Here is a 24,192-nt window from a genome sequence, read left to right on the forward strand (position 1 = left end):
GTGTGTGATGGTAATATTATGAGAAAGTGATTGGTTTACATATGAAAGAGGGTTGTATGTATGACACTTTGACTTTGTTTCTATTCTTCGGATCTGATGATGAGGGTGAAAATTAAGACCATTAGTCTTTGAATATGTAAAAAGCCTTTTTTTAGGATAATTTATGGACTGATCCAAAACTTTTCTGTTATGTGTTTGACCGAAGAGTGCCCATTACTTCATTAATTATGTATATTACTATGGCCATACAGATAACACTTTTAAAAAATTTTAGACCGGATATACTGATGCAACAAGACTTTGGAAATATATATATATATCACTGCAAGAAACATATATATTAATTGGTAGCAAGATGGAATCTAGGCGATAATATCAAAATTATTGCTAATATTATCATTTTTTTTGTATATTTAATCACGTAATTTTATTTTATGTAATTGGTAATGCCGAATGGGGCTTGAGAAAAGGTTGGAATGTTGCCCATTGGTTAGTACCTGGGCCAGTTGATCGTCCAGCATCTTCTAGAAGATCTCTTGAGAAAATAAAAAACTCATTAGTTACATAAATATAAATTAACTGGAATTGAAATTAAATGAGAAATGTTTCTAAAAACTTCTTACCACCACTTGCGCTGCCCATGGGTCACTCTAGTTCCTATCGTCTTTTTTTTTTTTTTTTGCAGCATTTGGAGAAAAGCTCCATCTGTTAGGAGTCTGACCGAGCTTTCTCCTGTCCAATAAAATAAAAAAATAATTGACGATAAATAAATTATTTATAAAAGTTTTAAAAAATAAAAGAAAAAAGTTACCAGCTTCCGCCATGTTGGCTGCCTAATTAACCTTATTCTTGGAGGCCTCCTAAGTCTCGGCTAGCCAAGTAATCCTGCAGCTGGCTTCAGATCCCTCAGCTAGCCACAGTGGCTGGACCAGCTGAGCCTTGGCGTCAGTGAACCACAAGAACCATGCTGCGAACATCCGAAACACCTTGAACATGACCTCATCGTTGCAATCCCATTAGTAAACCTGCACTTTCATATAGGCAAAAATAAGTATAAAATAATTTTGATAAAAATAAATATTTAAAAATGCAATTAATTTTTTTTTGAAATTTTTACCTTGAGATTGTGGAAACAGAAACGCTGGTGCTCTAGTGAAACCTGCCGCATATATCCCTAGAGATGGGGAAAATGGACGTGCACCGCATCACTAATGGCGCTATGAAAATTCTGATTCGACCTGAAAAAATAATTAATTATTAATATTCAACCAGAAAAATATAATGAAAATAATTTGTAGAAAATTTGTGACCTTAACTCGCGTTGGGGAGGCAAATATATTTATGGGCAGACGGTGCTGGCAATGGTGGTGCTTTAGCCCATGGCAGGGGTAGCCTATGACGTGTTGGACCCCTGCAACAAATGTAACTACCGTGGTTGGATCGACCGACGGGGTCTAAGGCACTAAACCAAGCTCCAATGATGGAGGTGGTCATTTCAATGCTTTCGAATCATGGGAGGCATCAATTGTGGAATGTGGAACAGACGGGCCACGACCTCTACCACATTCCAGAGGAGGCGAACCCCTGACCACGATCTATAACATAAAATTGAAATTGTTAATCTATAAATAGAAAATTCCCAAAGATTTAAGTTAAAAATAGAAAATCAAACTAAAATTACAGAAGAAATATTTTCCCATTTTCTTAATTTTTTCTAATTAATCATCCATAAATTATAGAAAAATATTGAAAAATTACATTAAAAACAAAAAATAACATAAAATTAGGAAAAAAATATTTTCCTATTTTTTTCTAATTTTTTATGATTAAATCATCCATAAAATACCTGTAAATTATAGAAATTTATAGAAAAATTACATTAAAAACAGAAAAACAACATAAACTTATGAAAAAATTATTTTGCTTTTTTTTTTCTTAATTAAATTATCCATAAATTATAGAAAATTACAGAAAACTTACATTAAAAACAGAAAAATAACATGAATTTACAGAAAATCATGTTCCTATTTTTAAAAATTTTCCTAATTAAATCATCCACAAATTACCTATAGATTACATAAATTTATCGAAAAATTACATTAAAAATAGAAAAATAAAATAAATTTATAGAAAAATTACATTAAAAATAGAAAAATAACATAAATTTATGCAAAAAATATTTTTCTATTTTTTCTTAATTAAATCATCCATAAATTATCTATAAATTCTAGAAAAATTATAGAAAACTCACATTAAAAACAGAAAAATAACATGAATTTACAGAATATCATGTTCCTATTTTTCTACTTTTTCCTAATAAAATCATCCATAAATTACCTATAAATTATTTTTAAATGTTGCAATATAGTTCTGTTGTTGACCTCCGTTTGGCTATTCGCCTGTGGGTTCCATACAACTATGAAGTTATGTTGTATCTTCAATTCCTTACACCAACCACGATCATCTTTCCTTAGAATTGGGTACCATTATTTGAGATCAATACCCTGGGATCCCGAACCTACAGATAATATTTTTCCATATAAAATTTATCACCCATTCTCAGATATTTTTGTTACCGTTTCTGCCTCGACCCACTTCGAGAAATACTCTACCGCCACAATTATGAACTTCTTTAGTGCCGGTGCTGGAGGAAAAGGTCCTACAATGTCAATACCTCACTGATCGAATGGGCACATGACCTTGATTGGTTCCATTAAAGTCGCTGGTATATGCATTAGATATGCATACTTCTGGCAACTTTCGTATTTTTTCACTAACTCCATTGTATCTTTCGCCATAGTGGGCCAGAAATATCCTTGCCCATAATCTTCTCTGCTAGCAATCTTCCTCCAGAGTGTGAATTTCTCTCATTACATACCTAGCCCTTTCATCATCTAAACACTTTAACAATGGGCTATCAACTGTCCTCTTGAATAACTGATCTGCCACCAAGGTGAAACGAGTAGCTTTTGAACTTCACTCACTTAGCCATTATAGGTTCTTCAGGTAGGGTTCCCACTTTCAAGTACCTCAGAATCTCGTCTTTCCATGATCTCGATTCCTCTACCGTCTGTACCTCTTAAGCTTCTTTAGTCGCTGCTTTTTCCCTAATCATCACTATGACCCTTCTATCTTTTATGTCCATCATTGTAGCACCAAACATTGATAGTGCATCCGCTCTATTATTTTTACACCTTGGAATCTGCTAAATTGCACATTATTGAATTTTGTAATCATGGCTTTAGCTTTCTTTTAATACAAAATCATGGATTTCTCTCTAGTTTTGTGTTCTCCCTCGAATTGCATTGCCACCAATTGAGAATCAGTATAGACTTCTAAATTTCTTACTCCTGCCTCATGAGCTAGTTCTAATCCCAATATTAAAGCTTCATACTCAACCTTGTTATTTGTGGTAGGGAAGGATAATCTGGTTGCCACCTCGATCTCGACCCTATTTGGGCCTTGTATTAATATCCATGCTCCCCCGTTATTAGCATTAGACGAACTGTCTACATGTAGCATCCAATTCTCTTATTCTTTTGGGGTTTGTTCTCCTACGAGCTCGATAATGAAGTCTACCAGCACTTAGGCTTTCCCTGCTGTTCTAGCTTGATATTTGATATCGTGCTCCCCTAGTTCCAAAGCCCACTTCACTAATCTTCCAGATGCCTCTGGTCAAGCCATAATATGTTTCAAAGTATGGTTTGTAAGCATAGTTATCTTATGTGATTGGAAGTAAGGTCGCAGCTTGCGAGCAGTGACAACCAATGCTAGGGCTAACTTCTCTATCTCTGTGTATCTGTTTTCTATCCCTTGCAGCATCTTGCTGACATAATATAATGGGCTTTGAACCCCCGAAGCTCACATACTAGGACTGAGCTTACCGTGTCTTCAGAAACAACTAAGTATAACGATAACGGTTCATTTTCTTTTGGGTTCACCAATAATGGTGGCGAGGTCAAGTATTTCTTCAAATTCTGCAGAGCTCGTTCACACTCTTCATTCCACTCAAAATTCTTGGTTTTTCTCAATGTTTTAAAGAACTAAAAATTTCGATCAGTCGGTCAGGAAATAAAGCAATTAAGAGATGCAATCTTACCGGTGAGCTTTTGCACTTTTTTGATAGTTTTTGGCGACTTTAGCTTCATTATTGCATCTATCTTCTCAGGATTTGCCTCTATTCCTCTTTCTCTAACCATATAGCCAGGAATTTTCCATCACCAACTGTGAAAGTGCATTTTGTTGGATTTAAGTTCATGCCATAGGCCCTCGTTATGTCAAATGCTTGCTTTAGATGTAGTAGGTGATCCTCCGACTTCTTGCGCTTGACGAGCATGTCATCAACGTACACCTCCATGGATATTTCAATCAACTCCTTAAACATCTTGTTTACTAGCCTTTGGTAAGTAGCACTTGCATTTTTCAAATTGAAAGACATCACATTATAACAATAATTTTATTTTCGGTTATGGAAGATGTCTTATTTCAGTCCTCTTCCGCCATGAATATTTGATGATAACCCTGGCACGCATCAATCAGCATGAAGAGTTCGCATCATGTAGTAGAATCCACGAGCAAGTCAATGCAAGGTAATGGGTACGATTCGGGCAAGCCTTATTAAGATTCATGAAGTCTTTACACATGCGCCATTTTTCGGATGTCTTCGGGATGACCACAACATTCGACAACTACTCTCTATACTACACCTCCGATACATACCCGACTTTTAACAATTTGCTCACTTCTTCTTCAATGATATGATTTTGATTAGCCCCAAACAACCTCTTTTTTTGTTTCAAAGGTCGTGCCATCGGGTCTACATTCAACCTATGCACAATCACCTCAGAGTGTATCCCCTTAAGATCTGATGGACTCCATGCAAACATATCTATATTTTTCCTCAAAGAATTCGATCATCATTGTTTCTAATCTTTCATGCATGCGAGACCTGATCTTGGTCGTTTTGTCAGGTTCCCCAGCTACTAACTCTATTACCTTGTGTTCCTCTGTTGGTTCTATTTGATTTGTCTTACTCATCTTTTGATTTCCCGCATAGATCTCTTCCTTTCATCTTGACTGCCCTTTTTCAGGGACAAGTTATAACATCTCCGAGCTTTCTTTTGATCGCAGGATAATTCCCCTACCCCATTCCTTGTTGGAAACTTCATTTTTAGATGGTAGGTCGACACTATTGCTCTAAAAAGATTTAAATCTAGTCATCCTGGTATCACATTATAGGTAAAAGGAGTGTCTACCACCAGGAATTTAACCATCCTTGTCTTCCTCAGTTTTTCTCCAATTGAGAATGAGAGGAGCTCAATAGTACCGAACGACGTTACCTCGCTACCTCCAAATCCTACCAAAAGGTTTTGTACAGGGTCTAAGCTCATTGTGTCTAATCCCATCTTATTCAACACTTCTTTAAATATGATATCAGTTGAACTACCATTATCTACTAAGATTTTGTGAACGGTGAAATTTAGGATGTCCAGTTTTATCACCCCATCTCAGCACTCATGTCTTTGCTTCCATAGACGATATCCTCTTCAGATTCCACACTCATTGCAAGTGCCTTCCTTCCACTCGATCTTGTCTATGTTTCATATCTTTTCCTCATCCTTACAGAATCACTGTTGGTCCCCCTGCTATAGTATGTATTTCACCTTTTACAGGCGCTTTTTTCCTGGATCTTGAATATCTTTTCTCTTCTCTTTCCCTATGCGCCCATCTTTCTTTGTTCCTTGATCTACTCTTCATTCTCCTTTCTATCTCTTCTCTCCCTCCTTTTCTATCTCCAAGTATTTGATCCCTAAAATATCTATATCTTACTAACCTTTCTATTTCATCTTTCAATTGGCAACAATCTTTCGTATCATGTCCTCTCTCTCTCTCTCTCTCTCTCTCTCTCTCTGGAACTTGCAATACTTATTGGAGTGTTTCTTGGCTAACGTGAATCTAGTGTGTCTGGGCCATTGGAGTAAATTAGACTTTTCGACCATCATTAGTAATCTAGTTTATTCATAGTGAGGGGGGTATACCTATGATACTTCGGTTGTAAGGTGGTTTCCTCTCTTTATGAATTCGGGCTCATTTGTCATTGACATCTCTCACCCGATCTCAATCTCGACCTCGATTATTTTGCCATTCTCCATCTTTCATGCTGTTAATTTCCTCTTTATCGATAGTATTTTCTTACCAGTCTCATTACTGTTCCACATCTACTGGAGGATCTCATGCTAGAGTTGAGGCGAAAGGCCCTTTCTTTATGTTCACCATCATGTCGATCTTGAGATCTTAAACTTCCAGAGCTTCATTGTTGAATCTTTCCACAAAACTTTTAAGCGATTCATCCTCTCTCTGCCTTTTTGTAAACAGATATGTAGCTGAACGCTTTTGCTTCCTTTTGCTTGCAAAAAATAGAAAGTAAATTTTTGCAACAGCTGTTCGTAGGACTCTATGCTACCACTGGGTAAGTTGGTGAACCATTCTTGTGCTTTTCCTATAAGAGTAGTAACAAGCAATTTAGCTGTAATTGGACCTGATTGTCCGTATAAATTCATTACCAACTCAAAGGCTGCCACATGCTCTTGAGGATCCTTGGTCCCATCATATTTGGGTAGATCCAGCGTCCTAAAATTTAGGTTCACCACATCCGTCAATATTTTATTATAAAAGGGTGAGTTTCTATTTTGTGCTACTAATTTTCCTTGCCTCTTGAGCTCATCAATATGTTTTTCCAATTGCTTTATTTGTTTTCCCACACTATTTACATCAGCTTCAGAGATCCCTGGTTCTCTTCTCTTAGTCCTCTCTCTGTTGTTGGATCGTACAATTTCGAAAACTTCGATTCGTGGCCTTTAACAGGCTCTCTTCTGCTCGCTCCTTCAGATGCTCTTTCAATTTCCTTTTCTTTAAAGAATTGACGTTTGGTCATTTTCTTAACGATGGGTGTGGCGGTTCTTCTTTAATAAGCCACGAGAGCATTCCTTTCAGTTTCCTCCTCAATCTTTGTAATTCTCCCCTTGTCAATTGCACCATGTGTTCTCCTTACCTGGGCTTATCTTCCATTTCATGCATATCTCCCCTCGATGTTCCTTCCATTATCCTTAGATGGGTGATTCTTAGTTTTTTCACAGATGGCGTCAACTGATCTGAATAGAAATATGCGACCTCTCTGGGCAAATTCAAGCTCGCCACGCATCCGCCCCAAAGTGTGAATGGGTCATGAGGAATAAATACGTAAGTTAGGTTAGTCAGATTCGTCCCCGACTAAGGCCATCTAACGCTCAAGTTAGTTCAGGTCGAGATAAAAATATACGACCTAGAAGCCCAAAGGCGAATGCAATAAATGCACGTTACCTCAAATAATTCTGGTGTGCAGTATGGACTGGGCCACATATCATTATCTGAGCGTTCATTGCTCTTAATTGCATAGTGAAACATCAAGCTATTCGAAAAGGTAGTTTTTCCGTGTCAACGCGTTATGCGTAGGTCCTTGATTTTTAGGGTATTTTAAAATGAGGGGCTTTCGTCATTCTCTAGAGATGAGGGTAACATCCCCATCAGCAGCATTTTAGGATACGTCGGCCACCAAGTGGGACTCCAGGAGAGACTACAGTCGTCCTAGCCAATGAGCCTCTCAACTGATAGATGCAGCACCCTACACCTGACCCAATAGGGCTACCTTCTAATGATAGTTAAGAGGAAAAGGACCTAGATTAGAGTTTTATTTTATTTTCATGTAAAAATAAATCATTTAAAAAATATGACCAAAAGTGTTAAGGTATAGTTTAATGGAACTAAAAAAATCTTTTGCCTCAATTTATCCCTCCAAAAACAACCGGCTCATATGAGCTTTTACCTCCTAGTTGCCACTTAATGGCCACTTGCAGCGTTTGTGCCTCCTGCCGTTCAAAAATTAACAGTAGGACAATTTTTTCTTTGTTTTATCTTTTTATTTTTATGTTTACAGGTCTAACGCTATTAAGTTAAAATGGGATGGGAGAAAACGTGTTATGAGTTCTTTGCATTTGCCCAGATTGTTACTATAGTTATGACAGTAATTGTTTATAGTGACAACGTAATACATAATATTCTTGTTACTAATGATTACACTGTAACAAAATTAAATTTATTGTCACTAAGACACTACTTTAAGAGATTATTATTTCATATTTTGTTACTAATATTATTTTTCTTTCTAGTGAGTTTTCCCATTTTTTGTACTTTGGCAGTCTATCTTATGCTTTTCCAGCTACTTCCCAATCTGCCAAAAACGTAAAACTTTAAAAGTTATTTTATAGTTAATTTCTCATACGTCCAACATATATAATTTGTTACAAATATTTCTCATTAGAGATAAGAATCATGTCATAGACGCAATTACAATATCGTGATTATCAAGAGTTTCATGACTAGCATACAATGGCACACGTTAAAGAGAACATTATGTACCTATCACCCTCTTGAAAATATCTCAATTTTCTTTTACCAGTTCTCCCAGATTTGGTAAGAGAATGGTGGTATATATAGACATCTTGAACTTTTGGACAATATATCCAATTATTGTTTTCTCTAACATCACAAAAGGGCATGAAAAAGTAATTAAGGACAACAAGTCCTTGTTCTAAAACCTAATATTGAGTAGTGTGTGTGTGTGTGTTTATACATATATGTATATATATGTAGCTGTATAATTTGTGAAATTATGAGAAAATGGCCCCAAGAATTTGGGAAAAGTATTATTATTTTAGTCCGCTAAGTATGCCTAATTTTTATTTTAGTCCAATAACTATGTCCATTTTTGTTTAGGTCCAGTAACTTACGAAATTGCTTACTTTTAGTCCTCTGGTAGATTTTCGAACAATTTTACCCCTATGTAACTTTTGAAAGGCAGTTTTAGTCCATATGCACTCATAGGGGTAAAATTATCCGAAAATCTACCAGAGGACTAATTAAAAGTAAACAATTTCGTAAGTTACTGGATCTAAATTAAAATGAATATAGTTATCGAACTAAAATTAAAATTAGACATACTTAGTGGACTAAAATAATACTTTTCCCCAAGAATTTCTCCCACAAAAGTTGAACGTAGAGATAAGAACCATGTCTGATATGTCATTGTCCTTAGTTGTGTGCATTCCCACCACATGCAGTAGTGTATATGCTTCCAAAAAGTACATAAAATGCAACTGCTTCCTTTGCTGCTAGAAAACTTGTGGAGGGCAGTCATTGTTATGGGCATCCCTCGTTTTTGTTAAGTTTCATCAATCACTCAATTTTAAGCCAACTTGTGCATTCTTTCTGCCCATCAAGACTACTATCTCTCTCTCTCTCTCTTTCTCTCTCTCTCCCCACCATTCTTGGCAATGGTAATACTGTACATGAATCTAAGTTCATATATACACGTGATATATATATACATATTTGTGATGGTAATTAATGTATGTGGTTTTTTTTGAAACTCACAGGTTTTGGTAGATGAGCATGGTGAAAAAGATGGTGGGATTATGGTGGATTTTCGTGGAAAGCCGGTCGACAAGTCAAGAACCGGCGGATGGCTGGCGGCGGGGCTTATCTTAGGTAATCAAGTATTACCATGCATCTCAAATGTTGTTGTTGTTGTTGTCGTTGCCAAAACCGTCCGGAAATAGCGTACAACATCCAAACATGGATTTATATATAGCTCTAGACTCTGTCCAGGAACGGAGCTGTCGGAGAGGATCTGCGTGATGGGCATATCGATGAATATGGTGACGTATTTGGTGGGAGACTTGCATCTTTCGTCTGCCAAATCTGCAAACATCGTCACAAACTTCATGGGAACTCTTAACCTCCTAGGCCTTCTTGGCGGCTTCCTTGCTGATGCTAAACTTGGCCGTTATCTCACCGTTGCGATTTCAGCCTCTATAGCTGCTTTGGTAAAATTCTCAACTCTTAGTCCTTATGTGGGGAGAAATAGTATTTTCCATTTCATAAGTTAAGGTATTTTCAATTTTCATCCTATTGATAATAGGATTCTCACTTTTGATTTCGTAATTTTAAATAAGTAGTAATTTTGGTCTTACGACACATTTCTATTAGATGTTTAACGTAAAAAGTCATGTGGTTATTAAGTGTATGAGACCAAAAATACTACTTTTAACTTATGGAACAAAAAGTGAGAACCTTGCAACGTATGAACCAAAAGTGTAAAGGCTCTAACAACCACGTACTATTTTTTGTTAAAATATATAATAAAAATGTGACATGGGACAAAAGTATTACTTTTTAGAAGTTACGGGATCAAATGATAATCATGTAACCAATGTGATCAAAAGTAGAAAAACCCTAAATTAAGAGGAGAAAAGTGTCATTTCTCCTCCTTGTGTATTAATACTACTTGTAATTTGTACATAATTCTGTAATACTATTTAAAACAAAGTATTTATAAAATATTTATTATTTCGTAAGTTATATATAGGGGTGTCAATGAGTATACGGCCCTACCCAAACTCATAGATTAACTCTAACATGCAAACCCAGGCACATTAAAAAAATATAGATTGAGTTTGGTTTGGGTCTCTACCCATCAAACCCATTGGTCTATGTACCTAATTTGGGCTCAAAAAATATATTTATTTTCTTTGTTATTCAATTGAGCTATTATTTATCAATCTATCTAACTTCAAGTGAACAAATCTAAAACTTTTAAGACATCATAATATTATTTATCGTGTAATACTTTCATAAGATTATTTTGTAAACAGTATAATAAATGGTATATTATTTAAAAAATTGTATAAAAAAGAGTTATTTATAAATTGGTCTTAATAATTCTAAATTTATTAGTAAATTATTAGGGGTGTTAAAAATACGAATCAAATGATTTTCTTCGATTTGTACCAAAAATTGAACCAAAAAATTATGGGTACAGTTTGATTAGGTCCGTTAATCGTACTAATTGAATATCCGAAACTAAAAAATATAGTTTTATGAAATATATTAATATATATAAATTGTATTTATATTTTATAAATACGTATTATACTATAATAATATAATTATATCTACTTATTTAAATTTAAAATATAAAAATTAAAAACTATTAAATTAATTAGTTAGCATTTTTTATGAATTCGGTAATTTGGTTATTAACTGAACTGAACCGAAAAAATATTTAGTAATAACCAAACCGAACTAATCAATTTGGTTCGATTTTGGGTACGCCAAAATTTTTGTTTAATCGATTGGTTCAATTTGGTTAACCGAATGAATACCCCTAAAAATTATGGTAAAAATAAAAAATAAAAAAATAATTAATATGATTTGCAGAAAAAAATGAGTTGAAACTAAATAAATAAATAAATAAAATCGAGTCCGGATCAGGTTGGGTTTAGAGACCCATAGGTCTTGAGTGAGGTAAAATATATTGGGTAGGATATGGGTCTGCATTAATTTGTTTAGGTCCTTTCTGGGTCTCGACTTGGGTAGGGTTTTTGACAAGTCTAGTTATATACACTAATAAGTTCATATTAAATTTATAAGAAAATGATAACAAAAAGATGTTTAAAATTAAAAATTAAAAAAGATAACTATAAAAAATATTGACAGTGACAAGTTAGATGAATAAATAAAAAAATAAATTAAATGTTGAAAAATTAAATAAAAAAAATGAGACATAAAAAAGAGTACTCAGTTGATCTAATATATAGTATATATAGGGAGTGCTCGCGAACGAATAACAAAAAAATGTTTTTCTACTTCTAATTTTAGAAAAGCACTTTTGAATTGTTTGGGATACTAACTTCTACTTTTGAAACGACTAAGAAAAGTGCTTTTAGGTCAAAAGTTAGAAGTACCTAGGGATGCTTTTATCTGTTTTGGCTTTTTTGTAAATAAATCCAATTTAATCTGTTACTACTTTACCCTTACTATAATAATCTTATTTCAACTTTACAGGTTTTAATTTATTTTTAAAATTTGATATTTAAAGTTGATATTGAAGTTTTCAAATAATTTAAATTTTAACAATAATTAAAGTTAAACTTTCACATATTTAATATTTCAAATTTTTTATATTTTATGTGTCATATCATCTAACTACATTATTTCGTTCATATATTATTATTTGATTAATTAATAAATTAACTATCTTTTGCAATCATGTAAGTTTAATATTGTGTATGAATCAATAATTATATTACTTAATGTGGGAGTATTTTAAATTAAATATATTTTTATAATTTTCTAAATATATAAATATGAAATATTAATCAAAATAAAATTTACAATTTTTTGTGGAAAAATAATTAATTGTGTCAAACAACAAATGATATAATAAGCAAAAAGATAGTCTCTTATTTAACACATAGGGACAAAATAGTCTTTCATCAATTAAATTTATTTTAGAAGTGATTTTTTGTCCCACAAATATGGAATAGGACTGCACGCAACCATCTAATGGACACTTCAGGGGCAAATATCATTTTTAGTCCCACAAATTAGGCCCATATTACTTTTGATCACATTCATTATGGGATTAGCACTTTTAGTCCCATAACTTACGAAAAATAGTACTTTTGGTTGTCATGCACTTTTTCATCTTATTCTTTGTGTTGCTTTTACTTTGCTCCAACTTATAGAAATATGGGAAGGATATGTTTCAACTTTTATGAGAGAAGAGAGAAACTGTTATGTTTATTGCCCTAATTTTCTTTAAGATATATTTTTTTTCGCCTCAAATGTAGTTTTATTTTTCTCCGAAAATGGTCCCAAGCTGGAAAATATACCAGTTTTTTTTCGGCCAAAAATACTTAATGATCACATGCTAGGTAGTGGGCTACACCATTAAATTGTAGATAAAAAAGTGGATGAGGACCAAAACTGTTAATTTTTGTAAGTTACAGGACTAAAAATATTAATCTCGTAATAAATGGGACAATAAGTGAGACGAGCCTGATTTATGGAATTAAAAATGTTATTTTTGCCACACTTTACTAAAAGCTGTAGAATGACTGTGTCTACTTTTTGCAACTGGATTCCTGTAAGAAGAGCTACAGACTCTCTGTCTTGTGTGTAATCAGACCTCTATTTATCACTGAAATATGAAAACAAGAACCAAAGCATATATATACTGAGTCATCTTTCAAATAAAGAATGCAAGTTTGCAACTCATGGTGTTTTTTGACTTTTTTTTTTAGGAAAATAATATAATTTTAGTTCTGTAACTTAGGAAATGTGGCATTATTGGTCCTACTTGAATTAATTCTTACAATTCAGTCCGATAATTTATAAAAATCCATGATTTGAGGACTTTTCTCGTCATTTTAGTGAAAAATTGTATGTGACTTGCACATATTTAAATTAAATTAGGGATTTCGGCGAAATTGGTAAAATTTCAAATTATGTAACTATAGGACCAGATTGTGAAATTTTATTTCAACAGGACTAAAATTTCCGACTCTAAATTACAAGATTAAAATTGCACTTTTTTCTTTTCTTTTCTTTTATGATAGTATATATTAGACAGAGTCAAAGTTTTTAATTTTCATATTTTGCTCACGTAAGAGGCTGTACAAAAGTATGAAGGAACCAAAATTTAATAAATAATTACAAAACCACCCCTTGAGATTAGGGATATTACATAAAGCTCCTCAATTTTACAAAATAGCTATTTTGCTCTGGTACAATTATATTTAATATTATATATTCCTTTGACCTCTCAATTTTCCAAATTGAATCTATAAAATAACATATGATTACACTAGGTTTGAATATAATTTCCTAAAATTGAGAACTTTTTTTGTATGTTTAAACTAAAAGAAAGTAAATGTAATTATCACTTTAAATAATTATATGAATGGATAATTATACTGATCTATCTTGAAATTTGTTTAATTATAGGTAAATCTTGTAGTTTAAAAAATTACACTTAGTACTCGTAACATTTGTTTCAATCCAATAAATAGATTTATCCATCGACAAAAAAGTATATGAAAAATTATATTTACCCCAAATTCACTTATTATAGATTTATTGCATGTCAAATAAAAAGATTCTGGCGAAACTACCCTTATAAGAGTGAAAATGTACCTCATATGCATTGCATGTAAGATGTATAAGGGTAGTTTGTCAGAAAAATAATTATATGACCTGCACCAGTCTGTAACAAGTCCATCATGAATAAATTTGAGTTTTTAATTATTTTTTTATTAAAATCAACAAATTCTCTGAGTTTTACTAATGGACGAATCTATATGTTGAACAAAAATCAACATCAGGAGCACTAAATATAATTTTCAGATAAAGGAGATTTACGTATAAAGCATTAAAAGTAGAATGCCTACTATGTATGTGTTGATGTGATATTATTGTGTAATAATTTCTAAGTAAAATTAAAGATCCTCATCACCATGGCATGGTTCAAGTCGCGGTATCGACAATAATATCGCAGATACTGTTTTACATCGATAGTGGTGTATTGGAATACTACGTAATACGAAATAAAATAATATACAATACTAAAATAATTCCCAAAAATTAGTAATTTTATAGAAAAAGTACAAGTGCCAAAAATTACTACATAATGCTACAAACTAAAATTTTTATCATTGATAAAAGTAATTATATAAGCATTTAAAAAATTAATACATAAGAATAACATATATACACAAAAATGCTACTACGTAATTGTTTATAGTTTAAGCAAGATTATTTCGTATGACATTAGTATTAATAAAAAATGGGACTCGACTAGCTAGATTAGGCCAGAAATAATGTTAAACCATTCAATGGCTTCTGCAACAGGCTGAGCTATGGGCACTGGAACTATTCCAACTTCAGCTATAAGTTGCTCAATTATTCCAGCTACAAGATGTTGGAAGTTGCTCAATTAATTGTATGAAAATTCTATATTTTTTTATATAATAGTTTCAATGATCACATCATAATTATTCGATAAAAATCTGATATTATCAATGATATTATTTGATTCAAGCGATAATATCTTTATATCAACAATAGTATCGAATAGCATCAGATATTATCAACGATACCAAATAATTTGGGATGATACATGCTTTGAAGCTAAAATAGACAATATTAACATATCAACGGGATCAAACCTGCAGGGAGTAACATTGTTGACACTAGCCACGACCATTCCTAGCATGAGGCCACCTCCTTGCCAGAACTCAAGGAAGCAGCAGTGCATGGAGGCCAGCGGCCGACAACTCGCCATGCTCTACGCTGCTCTCTACACCATAGCGGTAGGAGGAGGCGGCATCAAGTCCAACGTCTCCGGCTTCGGGTCTGACCAATTCGACACGTCCAATCCTAAGGAGGAGAAGGCAATGATATACTTCTTCAACAGATTCTACTTCTGTATCAGCCTGGGGTCGTTATTCGCCGTCACGGTTTTGGTGTACATACAAGACAATGTGGGGAGAGGCTGGGGGTATGGGATATCTGCCGGCACCATGATCATTGCAGTGATGATACTGGTGTGCGGGACGAGGTTGTATCGGTTCAGAAGGCCTCAGGGAAGTCCCTTGACTGTGATATGGAGAGTCTTGTATTCGGCTTGGAACAAGAGAAGCCTTTCTTATCCCCCTCTGCCAACAATGTTGAATGAGTACTACAGTGCGACGCTTCCTCATACAGGAAAACTGAGGTAAATGGCATGAAATCTCATTGCAAGCTGCGTCCGGGTTAAACACTAATGGGCAAGAAAACCTCAATAATAAATGCTTTTTTAAATAGTTTTAGAAACAAAAACGGACATTCCAACCATCTTAAATCTATTTTTTTTTTACAATTTTATGTTGAAATGCGTTTTTCTAAATCTCTTGCAAAGGATACACTCTCTTAGTGATTCATTTATATTGATGACAACTGTATACACATGAAAATTCTAGCTCAAATTCGGCTTAATCGAGCCTGAACCAATCATATGGCAAGTGCAATATATTTATCATGTGATTAGTGTACAGTTCAGAAAAAGTGACCATTCACACTTTTTGGTTCGGCCAAACTTGGTCCGAGTAAAAATTTTCCGTATATACACGACCTCTTTGTCACTAATTCTTGCTAACTGACAACATTTACAAAATAATCATCAGTATTTAATAAATTAAAAAATTTATTATTATGATGAATAAATTTTTTATTACTTAATACGTAAAATTAGTGATGATATTAAAATTATCACTCCATCTCTTTTTGTTGCGAATCTCATCGATTTTTGTTGTGAAGGAGCTTACCTATTGTTTTCATATTAGTTTATTATAGTTGAAAAATGGTAGTGATTATAAGCCCATTTGACTTGTATTAAAAAACAAATGGATGCTTGCTTTTTAACATCTCGGTTGCATATTTACCTTGACAGCTTAAACTTTTGAAATATATATAATATCTACTTTATCTGTATATTTAAAAAGATTAGTATATATGTAGAGTTAAATATAAAATGTAATATCAACTTGAAATGGAGGATTTGAACTGCTATTTTGTAGCAGAATTTTACTCTCCTTTCGCTAGTTGCTCCCTTGTAGGTGTCTAGACAAGGCAGCAATCTTAGACGACAACGGCATCGCCAACGGGACCAAAGACAACGCCGCGGTGGTCTCAACAGTCACTCAAGTTGAGGAAGTGAAGATGGTCCTAATGCTGCTCCCAATATGGTCCACCTGCATACTGTTTTGGACAGTGTACTCTCAGATGAACACATTCACCATAGAGCAAGCCACCTTCATGAACCGCAAAGTCGGCAGCTTCGAAATCCCAGCAGGCTCTTTCTCATTCTTCCTCTTCATCACCATCCTCCTCTTCACGTCCCTCAACGAACGTATCCTCGTGCCCGTTGCACGAAAGATCACCCACACAGTCCAGGGCATAACCAGCCTGCAACGAGTCGGTGTAGGGCTGGCGTTCTCCATCATCGGTATGGTGGCTGCAGCCCTTGTGGAGAAGAGACGTAGAGAGCATTTCGTCCATGAAAATGTCAAAATCGCAGCGTTTTGGTTGGTGCCTCAGTTTTTCCTCGTTGGGGCGGGGGAAGCGTTTGCATACGTGGGGCAGCTCGAGTTCTTTATCCGTGAGGCACCCGAGAGGATGAAGTCCATGAGCACGGGGCTGTTTCTGTGCACGTTGTCGATGGGGTACTTCGTCAGCAGTTTGCTCGTCTCATTGGTCGATAAGGCGACAAATGGGAGGTGGCTGATGAGCAATTTGAACAAAGGGAAGTTGGAGAATTTCTACTGGATGCTTGCGGTTCTTGGAGTACTCAACTTCTTTGTGTTCCTTGGCTTCGCCACGAGGCATCAGTACAAGGTGCAGAACTATGTTGTTCCTGAGAATGGTGGAGAGGAAGGGTTGAAGCAGCAGAATCAGGACATGAGTGATGATGCAGACAAGGTAAAAGTTGCCATTGCAACAGAAGAACCTTAGTCTCCAAACTCATATAATCAGTCATACTCAACACAAAAAGGATTGTTATGTTGGTTTTCTATTCATTGCTTTTTAAAAGAAAACACATATACAGAGTATCACTTCAACAGCATATATATTGTTTATTCTGATATGTATACACTATGAAGAAGCCATTGTTGATAAAATGTTTCAAGTTTATTAGTTTACAGATTTTTCTGGTCAACGTGTGTACTTGAAAAACTCTTGGCTAGTTCAAGTGTAGAAACATTAAATGGCTTCAATTGTATTACATTAACATGTCATAAATCTCAATGCTGACACGAAATAATAGAAAATGTTTGTTGTTTTATTGTCAAGTTAAAGAATTATATATGGGAAACGAACGCCGTCCTTGTATCTACAAAACATTAGAAAAATATTTTTCACCTTCTAATTTTAAAAAAAAACTTTTAAAATATTTAGAAATATTAACTTATACTTTTAAAACGACTAAGAGCGCTTTTAGATGAAGTTAGAAACAACTTAAGTAACGTCAAAAATATTCATTTCACATCGGTGGCCATCCACATTTTAGCCGATTTTGACCAATTCTTCCAAGGTTTGTCCATTTCAGTTTTTTTATGCCTATACTTGGACTCATCATAAGTCCGATCCCAATCGAACCGACCTGTCCAGTCCGAATACGAACATTGCCTATTCCCATCTTAATTTTGGACCCATCCCATCCCGTCCCAGTTTGAATCACAGAAGTTTCCTCCTAAATTCACCGGAGGCTCGCTCCAATTATTGGCAAAGAAGCTTCCGCCTATATTCACCCTAACATCGCAACACCTGCGTACGCAGTAACTTGCGTCGTAATGTGGCCTGAAATCATCCCCATGTCGCATTCCCACCCGTCGGCTTACCAATAAAAGATACATCACACCAAGTGAAAAAGACCCACTTTTGACTTTCAACAATTAATCACTTACACCCTTAACCTACTTTGCCAACATTACATGTATACATACATATATATATATATATATACATCGAAACAAAGCAACCTCGTACATTCGTGTATGTCTGATATATTACAGTACTTATATAACCACTGATTTTTCCAGCTGCAAGAAGCAAGCTTAAATGGGAAAGCCTGCAGGGTGGTGCAGCAGCTCATCTACTTCAGCGCTTGGGAAGCTGACAGCTCCAAGAATTGAAAGGAAAGTCATAGAGAAGAATAGGAGAAATCGGATGAAGGGTCTCTGCTCCAACCTCATTTCCCTCCTTCCAAACCACACCTCCAAGGTATCCTCCCATCCCATCCCTTTCTCTTCCTCTAACAAGAGATACACTGTGTTTGAAAAAATTGCATTTTAGTCCCATAAAATAGTTTCTTTTACGATTTTGGTACATTATGTTTAAGTTCACACTAGAAAAAGAATTTACTATTAGTGCTAATATCAGTGGCTATGGCCAAAAATCATGGTAAATGATTATTAGTAACAACGGTTAAATAAAATCGATATTAAAAAACTAAGGCTTTGTTTGGTTTTACGTTTTTGCTTTTTCCAAGACAAAGTAAAAAACACTCAATGTTTGTTTTTGTGTTTTTACACTTTATCTGTGTGTTTTTTATTTTTCAACTTTCTATATATAATATATATATATATATACACTTATATATGTATAATATAAAAAATACATGATTTGGTAATAAACATTAATTTTTGTCTTCAAAAAATAAAATGTTAAACATACAATATTTATATATATACATATTTATATATAAAAGATATATAAAAAGATATATTTTTATAATGGACAGTGAGTTTTGTCTCCCAAATCCCAACATCAAACATAAATCACTTATTTTAAAATATTTTAAATTACAAAACACAAATCTAAATATATAATCTATTTTCAACACACACTTATTTATCTCTATTTTTCTGTCTCTATCTCTAAAACACAAAACAAAACACTCCAACTACAAATCCAAACACTATGTAATTTTTTCATCATGAAAAAATTATCTGCCACGGCTAAAAGTCATAGCAAATATTTTAGCCGCACTTGCAAAAACTACGGCCAATAATTGTTGCTTGGTCGTGGTCAATAACTATTTGTCATTAACCATGACAATTAATCGTAATTAATTATTATAATTCTTCTAGTGTCATCAAATCCCATAATTTTAAAAAATTTACAATTTTTGTCCCAAATTTTAATTTCGTTAAATTTATAATAGAAATACCCTTAATCTCTCTCGGGATTTAGGGGAGCTCTAGCCGTGCACTTACTATTTTCATCATAATTTTAATAGATTTAAGATTTGAGACTAAACATATATATATTTTTTTTAAATTATGAGATGTAATGTGATAAGTTCAAAAACAATGAGATCAAAATAGCAAAAAGACTAATTTATAGGACATAAAATATATATATTTTTTTACTGTTCTTAACATTTATGGTGAAAAATCTCGTTATCCCGTTCTTATTTTACATAATGATGTTGCATTAATGCGTACTGATATCTATTAACATATTAATATTAGATGATTTTTCTCTTTTTAAAATCTTAAATTTTCAGATGATATAATCGTTTATATGGTGCCAGAGTTTCAAATGCCGTCATGAATCATTTATAATACAAATATTTTTATGTGTATTATTCTTGAGCTTGTCAGAATATTAATATTAAATAATTCTCATTTTTAATATTATAAACTTTTGCTTGTTTGAAGTATCATCTTATTTTAAATAAAAATTTAATTTAATTATATTATTTAAATTTTAAAAGTCAAATACATCTTAGTTTAATTAATATCAATTTGTAATATTAAAGTGTGAAAAAAAATTTACAGTACATATTTGTTTACCTATTTTCTGAACCCTGTACGTGAGGCCCTGCTCTTATCTCGATGTGGGTCAATCTAACGGTGATTGGTCATCCCTGATTGCTCTGGTTGAGGGATAAGGCATTTTTGGACCCTCTTTTTGTTCTATTCTAACTATTTATTGGAAACATATATTAAATATAACATAATTATTATCAAATAAATTTGTGGGTGAGTAGCATTTTTCGTCTTATAATTTAAGAATTTTTTATTTTTGATTTTATTGATTACGTAATTTTCAATTTTGGTCCCATAATTTTTTTAAAATAGCACTTACGGTTCCATTGCACATATTTTGTAGATATTTAACGGAAAAGACCATGTGCTACTTTTTTAGAATTATAGGCCAAAAGTGATGATCTTGCAACCAATAAGATCGAAAGTGTTAACCTCCTACGGGCTAACACGTGATATTTTCTATTAAAATACTAGAAGAAAGGTGTTATAGGACTAAATGTGCTACTTCTTATAATTTACGAGACCAAAAGTAAGAATTTTGTAACCAATTGGACCAAAAATGACAAGATCCTAAATTATGGAACGAAAAATTTTACTATTTAATAAATTTTATTTCTTACTTTTTTTGTTACATTTCTATCTCAAATGTTAATAATTTTAATCTAAAAAATAATTTATTATTTAATAAAAAGTAATTCATCGAATACTTTTCAAAAAATAAATTTTATTTTTTATAGTTTGTGATCAAATATTAATATATTTTTAGACCAAATAATAATTTAAAGTTAAAAATAGTAAAATAGATCCTAAAAATTATCTGAAATAAAAAAAATTATAATTCTAGAATTATTTATTATATATTAAAATAAAAATTTCCTAATTTTTTTTAGAAAAAATTAAAAAATATCTTATAGTTTGTGGCCAAATTTTTTTTTTTTGTTTTTAATGGTATCAAAAAAGCATTTTTTTTTGTTTCTTTTTATATCATTAAACAGGATCTTTGAAAGAGGTAACGACCACGTGCGAGGCACATGGCCTCTATTGTTAACTTGGGACCAAAAATACGTATTTTTATATTTTATGATACCAAAAATGATATTTACAACAATTATGATATCAAATAAAAATAACTTTTTTTAATGGGACTAAAAAAGAATTTTGTCCTTTTCACAATTATTCAGATCGCAGCTTAGGTATGTTCATATCTAAACTTTGGATTAATTACTTTGATGGACAGGCTATGTAATTTATGCTTCGGTGTAACACACTACAATAAAATATGATATTATTGACAAAATATCAATTAATAATTTTAAAATCATCACTAAAAATATATATTAAAAAATAATAATTTTTATCTCTTTACTATATAATTATTATGACAAAAAATTATGTGTAAAAATTATCACTAAATACAATTAGTTATATATCTATAGTGACAACTTAGTGACAATATAATATATTGACAACTATTACTTGTCGTCTTAGGTCGTCATTATACATGTGTCATTAATTATATTTAGGTGATAACTTTGTGCATATTTTTTTATCACTAATTCTTGCTAATGATAGTTTTTAAAAAATAAATTATTATTATGAAAATCTTGAAATTCATTACTATGACAAAATAAACATCCTTATCACGAAATATATATAATTAGTGATAATATTAAAATTGTCAATATAAATTTTTAATATGTGACATCCGACAACTTCTTTAAATCTTATTGATACATGAATACATGCATACTAGTATTAAAATATTAATATTAAATGAGTTTTTTTTATTATAATTTAAACTTTTAAATAAAGCGATCGTTTTGCAATTATCAAATAAGACAACTCATAATAATAACAATATGAATGCAGCAGCTGAAAGGGTTACCACTGCCTTACCAAATAGATGAAGCTGTGGAATACATCCAAAGCATGAAAATGAGGGTGGAAGAAATGAGGCAAAAGAAGGAGTCCTTATTTGCAAGAAACAGATGTGATGCATGCAAAAATCAGACCACCAGCAAGAGCCCAACCCTTGTTGAAGTTCATGATATGGGACCAAATCTTGATGTCATTATTGCAAATGGGCTCAATGATTCTACGTTTCGTGACATTATTAGATTCGTTCATCAGCATGGAGTTGAAGTAGCAAGTGCCAGTTTTTCCAGGGATGGCAACTCAGCTGTCCAAATTCTCCAAGACAAGGTCATTTCTAAGGACTACCATAGATTACTCAAAACATTGTTTTGATATCGGTAACTTGCAATTCGATTGGTGACTCATTGTTTGAGGTATTAATCCGTGTTGGTTTATATGAGTCTCACGATTTTATTTTGAAAGGTGCTTTGATAGGGGGAGGAGGCCTTAGGGATTATAAGCTGCTCAAGCTCCTCATTTGCAATCAAAGTGGGGTGTTTGCCTACATCGTCAGCCATCCAAACGAGGGGTTTGGAATGGGCTCATGGCCTCCTTCCCTAGAAGACACCTAATGATGTGGCTTGCCACTCGATTAGTGCTCTATTGCACGAGATATTGTCCGCTCTGACTTCATATGGACCTAACGGTTAAGTCCTAAAAAGACGCTTCGCTAGATAGTAGAGGCGATCGGGCTTATAAACCGTTCAAATTTCTAGTGTACAACCAATTTGAGACGCATACCTACATAAATATTGTAGGGAGTGTTGTAAAATTGATTCATGCCTTTCCGTATAGCAAAACTGATACCATATAAACGACACCATTTGCAAATTTTTCACTTCCGTCAACCTACCTTCACCACATGCATTTCATGTGGCATTTGAGCTCCAAAAGCTCAGTCTTAACAACCATGTTCTTTGCACATGACGCCGTTGTTGAAAAATTAACGAAAGTATTAATTTTGCAAACAACGTCGTTTATATGATACCAATTATGCTATTTTGAAAAAAGCATAATACCAACTTTACAATTAATATTATCAAAATAAAATTTTCTCCAATAATTAATACTGATGGCGTATACATTCTCCTTTTCTTAATTTCCAAGAATTTGTTCATTATAAACAAATTTTCTTATTCCATTATTCGTATAGTCTTGATTTGAGGATGTATATATGGTGTCTGACTAATTATGGGTTTTATTTGTCTATAATTTGTAGGTTGGGAAATCTAAATTGAGCTTTGGAGGTCAAACAATATCAAGAAAGCTGAAGGAATTGGTGTGTGGAGCTTCCACCAGTGAAGTAATGGTATCCCAATTGAATTTGTGGGACTACGAAATTGAATCTGATGATATCTGGGGTTTCGAAATCCCTCAACTCTTACAGGAGTAAAGGATTACTTTTGATAAACATTACGTTATATTTCCTAAAAAGTTTATTGGTACAAGATTAGTTTGTTAATCAAAATTTCATCAGATTTTTTTAATTTTTTATCTGAATTTGATCAGTTAGTTGAGATTTTTGTGAATTTGTGATAGTTATATTTTTGAACTCATCGGTATAAATAGACTAGTAGTAAAATGAAAACTTGTCGTATTTTGTTTTCCGAAAATTTGAGTGTTATATTATTCTTTTTCGTCAAGAAAGTGGTATCAACAACCTTTCTTGAGGAACCTATGTGAGTGAAACCAGTGAGGAACCTATTACTAAAACTTCCTCCCGTTTGGTTGTGTTTTCATTTTTATTTTCAGTTTCCAACAATTGAAAATGTGTAGAAATGCTTTGTTGATTTTTGTGCGAAAATTGAGAATATGTTTGGATTAATTGTTTTCAAATATAGGTATATAGGTGTGAGAATGTTGAATATAGGTATATGTATTTTTGATGTGACAGATGACCAAATTGATTGAATAGGTGAAATTATAAAATAATCAAAGCGAGTCTTGTCATTTGAAACAATTTTAATTGATTTGAAACAAGAAAATACATGCTGACAAGATAAAACAAGTATGACAAACCCATGTGTAA

General features: G+C 33.0%; 2 protein-coding genes across 4 annotated transcripts; both read left to right on the top strand.

Annotated features, from left to right (window-relative positions):
* The first annotated feature begins 9,196 nt into the window (after positions 1-9,196).
* LOC105178566 (Major facilitator superfamily protein) lies at positions 9,197-17,617 on the top strand. Of its 2 annotated transcripts, none has more exons than XM_088876629.1 (5): positions 9,197-9,371; positions 9,471-9,582; positions 9,692-9,920; positions 15,111-15,652; positions 16,533-17,617. In XM_088876629.1, exons 2-5 carry the CDS (start codon positions 9,557-9,559, stop codon positions 17,425-17,427), a joined length of 1,692 nt encoding a protein of 563 aa, XP_088732755.1. In that variant the 5' UTR covers positions 9,197-9,371; positions 9,471-9,556; the 3' UTR covers positions 17,428-17,617. The 2 variants fall into 2 exon arrangements, with proteins under 2 accessions (XP_088732755.1, XP_011100362.1); XM_011102060.3 differs by having other exon boundaries at positions 9,703-9,920.
* A 622-nt stretch (positions 17,618-18,239) lies between these two features.
* LOC105178626 (transcription factor bHLH162) lies at positions 18,240-23,717 on the top strand. 2 transcript variants are annotated; one of them, XM_020699367.2, is made up of 3 exons: positions 18,240-18,696; positions 22,122-22,451; positions 23,383-23,717. In XM_020699367.2, exons 1-3 carry the CDS (start codon positions 18,535-18,537, stop codon positions 23,554-23,556), a joined length of 666 nt encoding a protein of 221 aa, XP_020555026.1. In that variant the 5' UTR covers positions 18,240-18,534; the 3' UTR covers positions 23,557-23,717. The 2 variants fall into 2 exon arrangements, with proteins under 2 accessions (XP_020555026.1, XP_011100438.1); XM_011102136.3 differs by having other exon boundaries at positions 18,277-18,696; positions 22,119-22,451.
* The last annotated feature ends 475 nt before the right edge of the window (positions 23,718-24,192 follow it).

Source organism: Sesamum indicum, linkage group LG12 (assembly GCF_026168435.1).
Source record: "Sesamum indicum cultivar Baizhima isolate 11 linkage group LG12, ASM2616843v1, whole genome shotgun sequence".
NCBI lineage: Eukaryota > Viridiplantae > Streptophyta > Magnoliopsida > Lamiales > Pedaliaceae > Sesamum > Sesamum indicum.

Excerpts from the sequence above, each read along its gene's own strand:
- LOC105178626 (XM_011102136.3), top strand. The coding sequence starts at position 18,535 with ATGGGAAAGCCTGCAGGGTGGTGCAGCAGCTCATCTACTTCAGCGCTT. Across the intron at positions 18,697-22,118 it reads TTCCAAACCACACCTCCAAG|CAGCTGAAAGGGTTACCACT; the intron begins GTATCCTCCCAT and ends ATATGAATGCAG. Across the intron at positions 22,452-23,382 it reads TCCAAATTCTCCAAGACAAG|GTTGGGAAATCTAAATTGAG; the intron begins GTCATTTCTAAG and ends TATAATTTGTAG.
- LOC105178566 (XM_011102060.3), top strand. Across the intron at positions 9,583-9,702 it reads GGCGGCGGGGCTTATCTTAG|GAACGGAGCTGTCGGAGAGG; the intron begins GTAATCAAGTAT and ends GACTCTGTCCAG. Across the intron at positions 9,921-15,110 it reads CAGCCTCTATAGCTGCTTTG|GGAGTAACATTGTTGACACT; the intron begins GTAAAATTCTCA and ends TCAAACCTGCAG.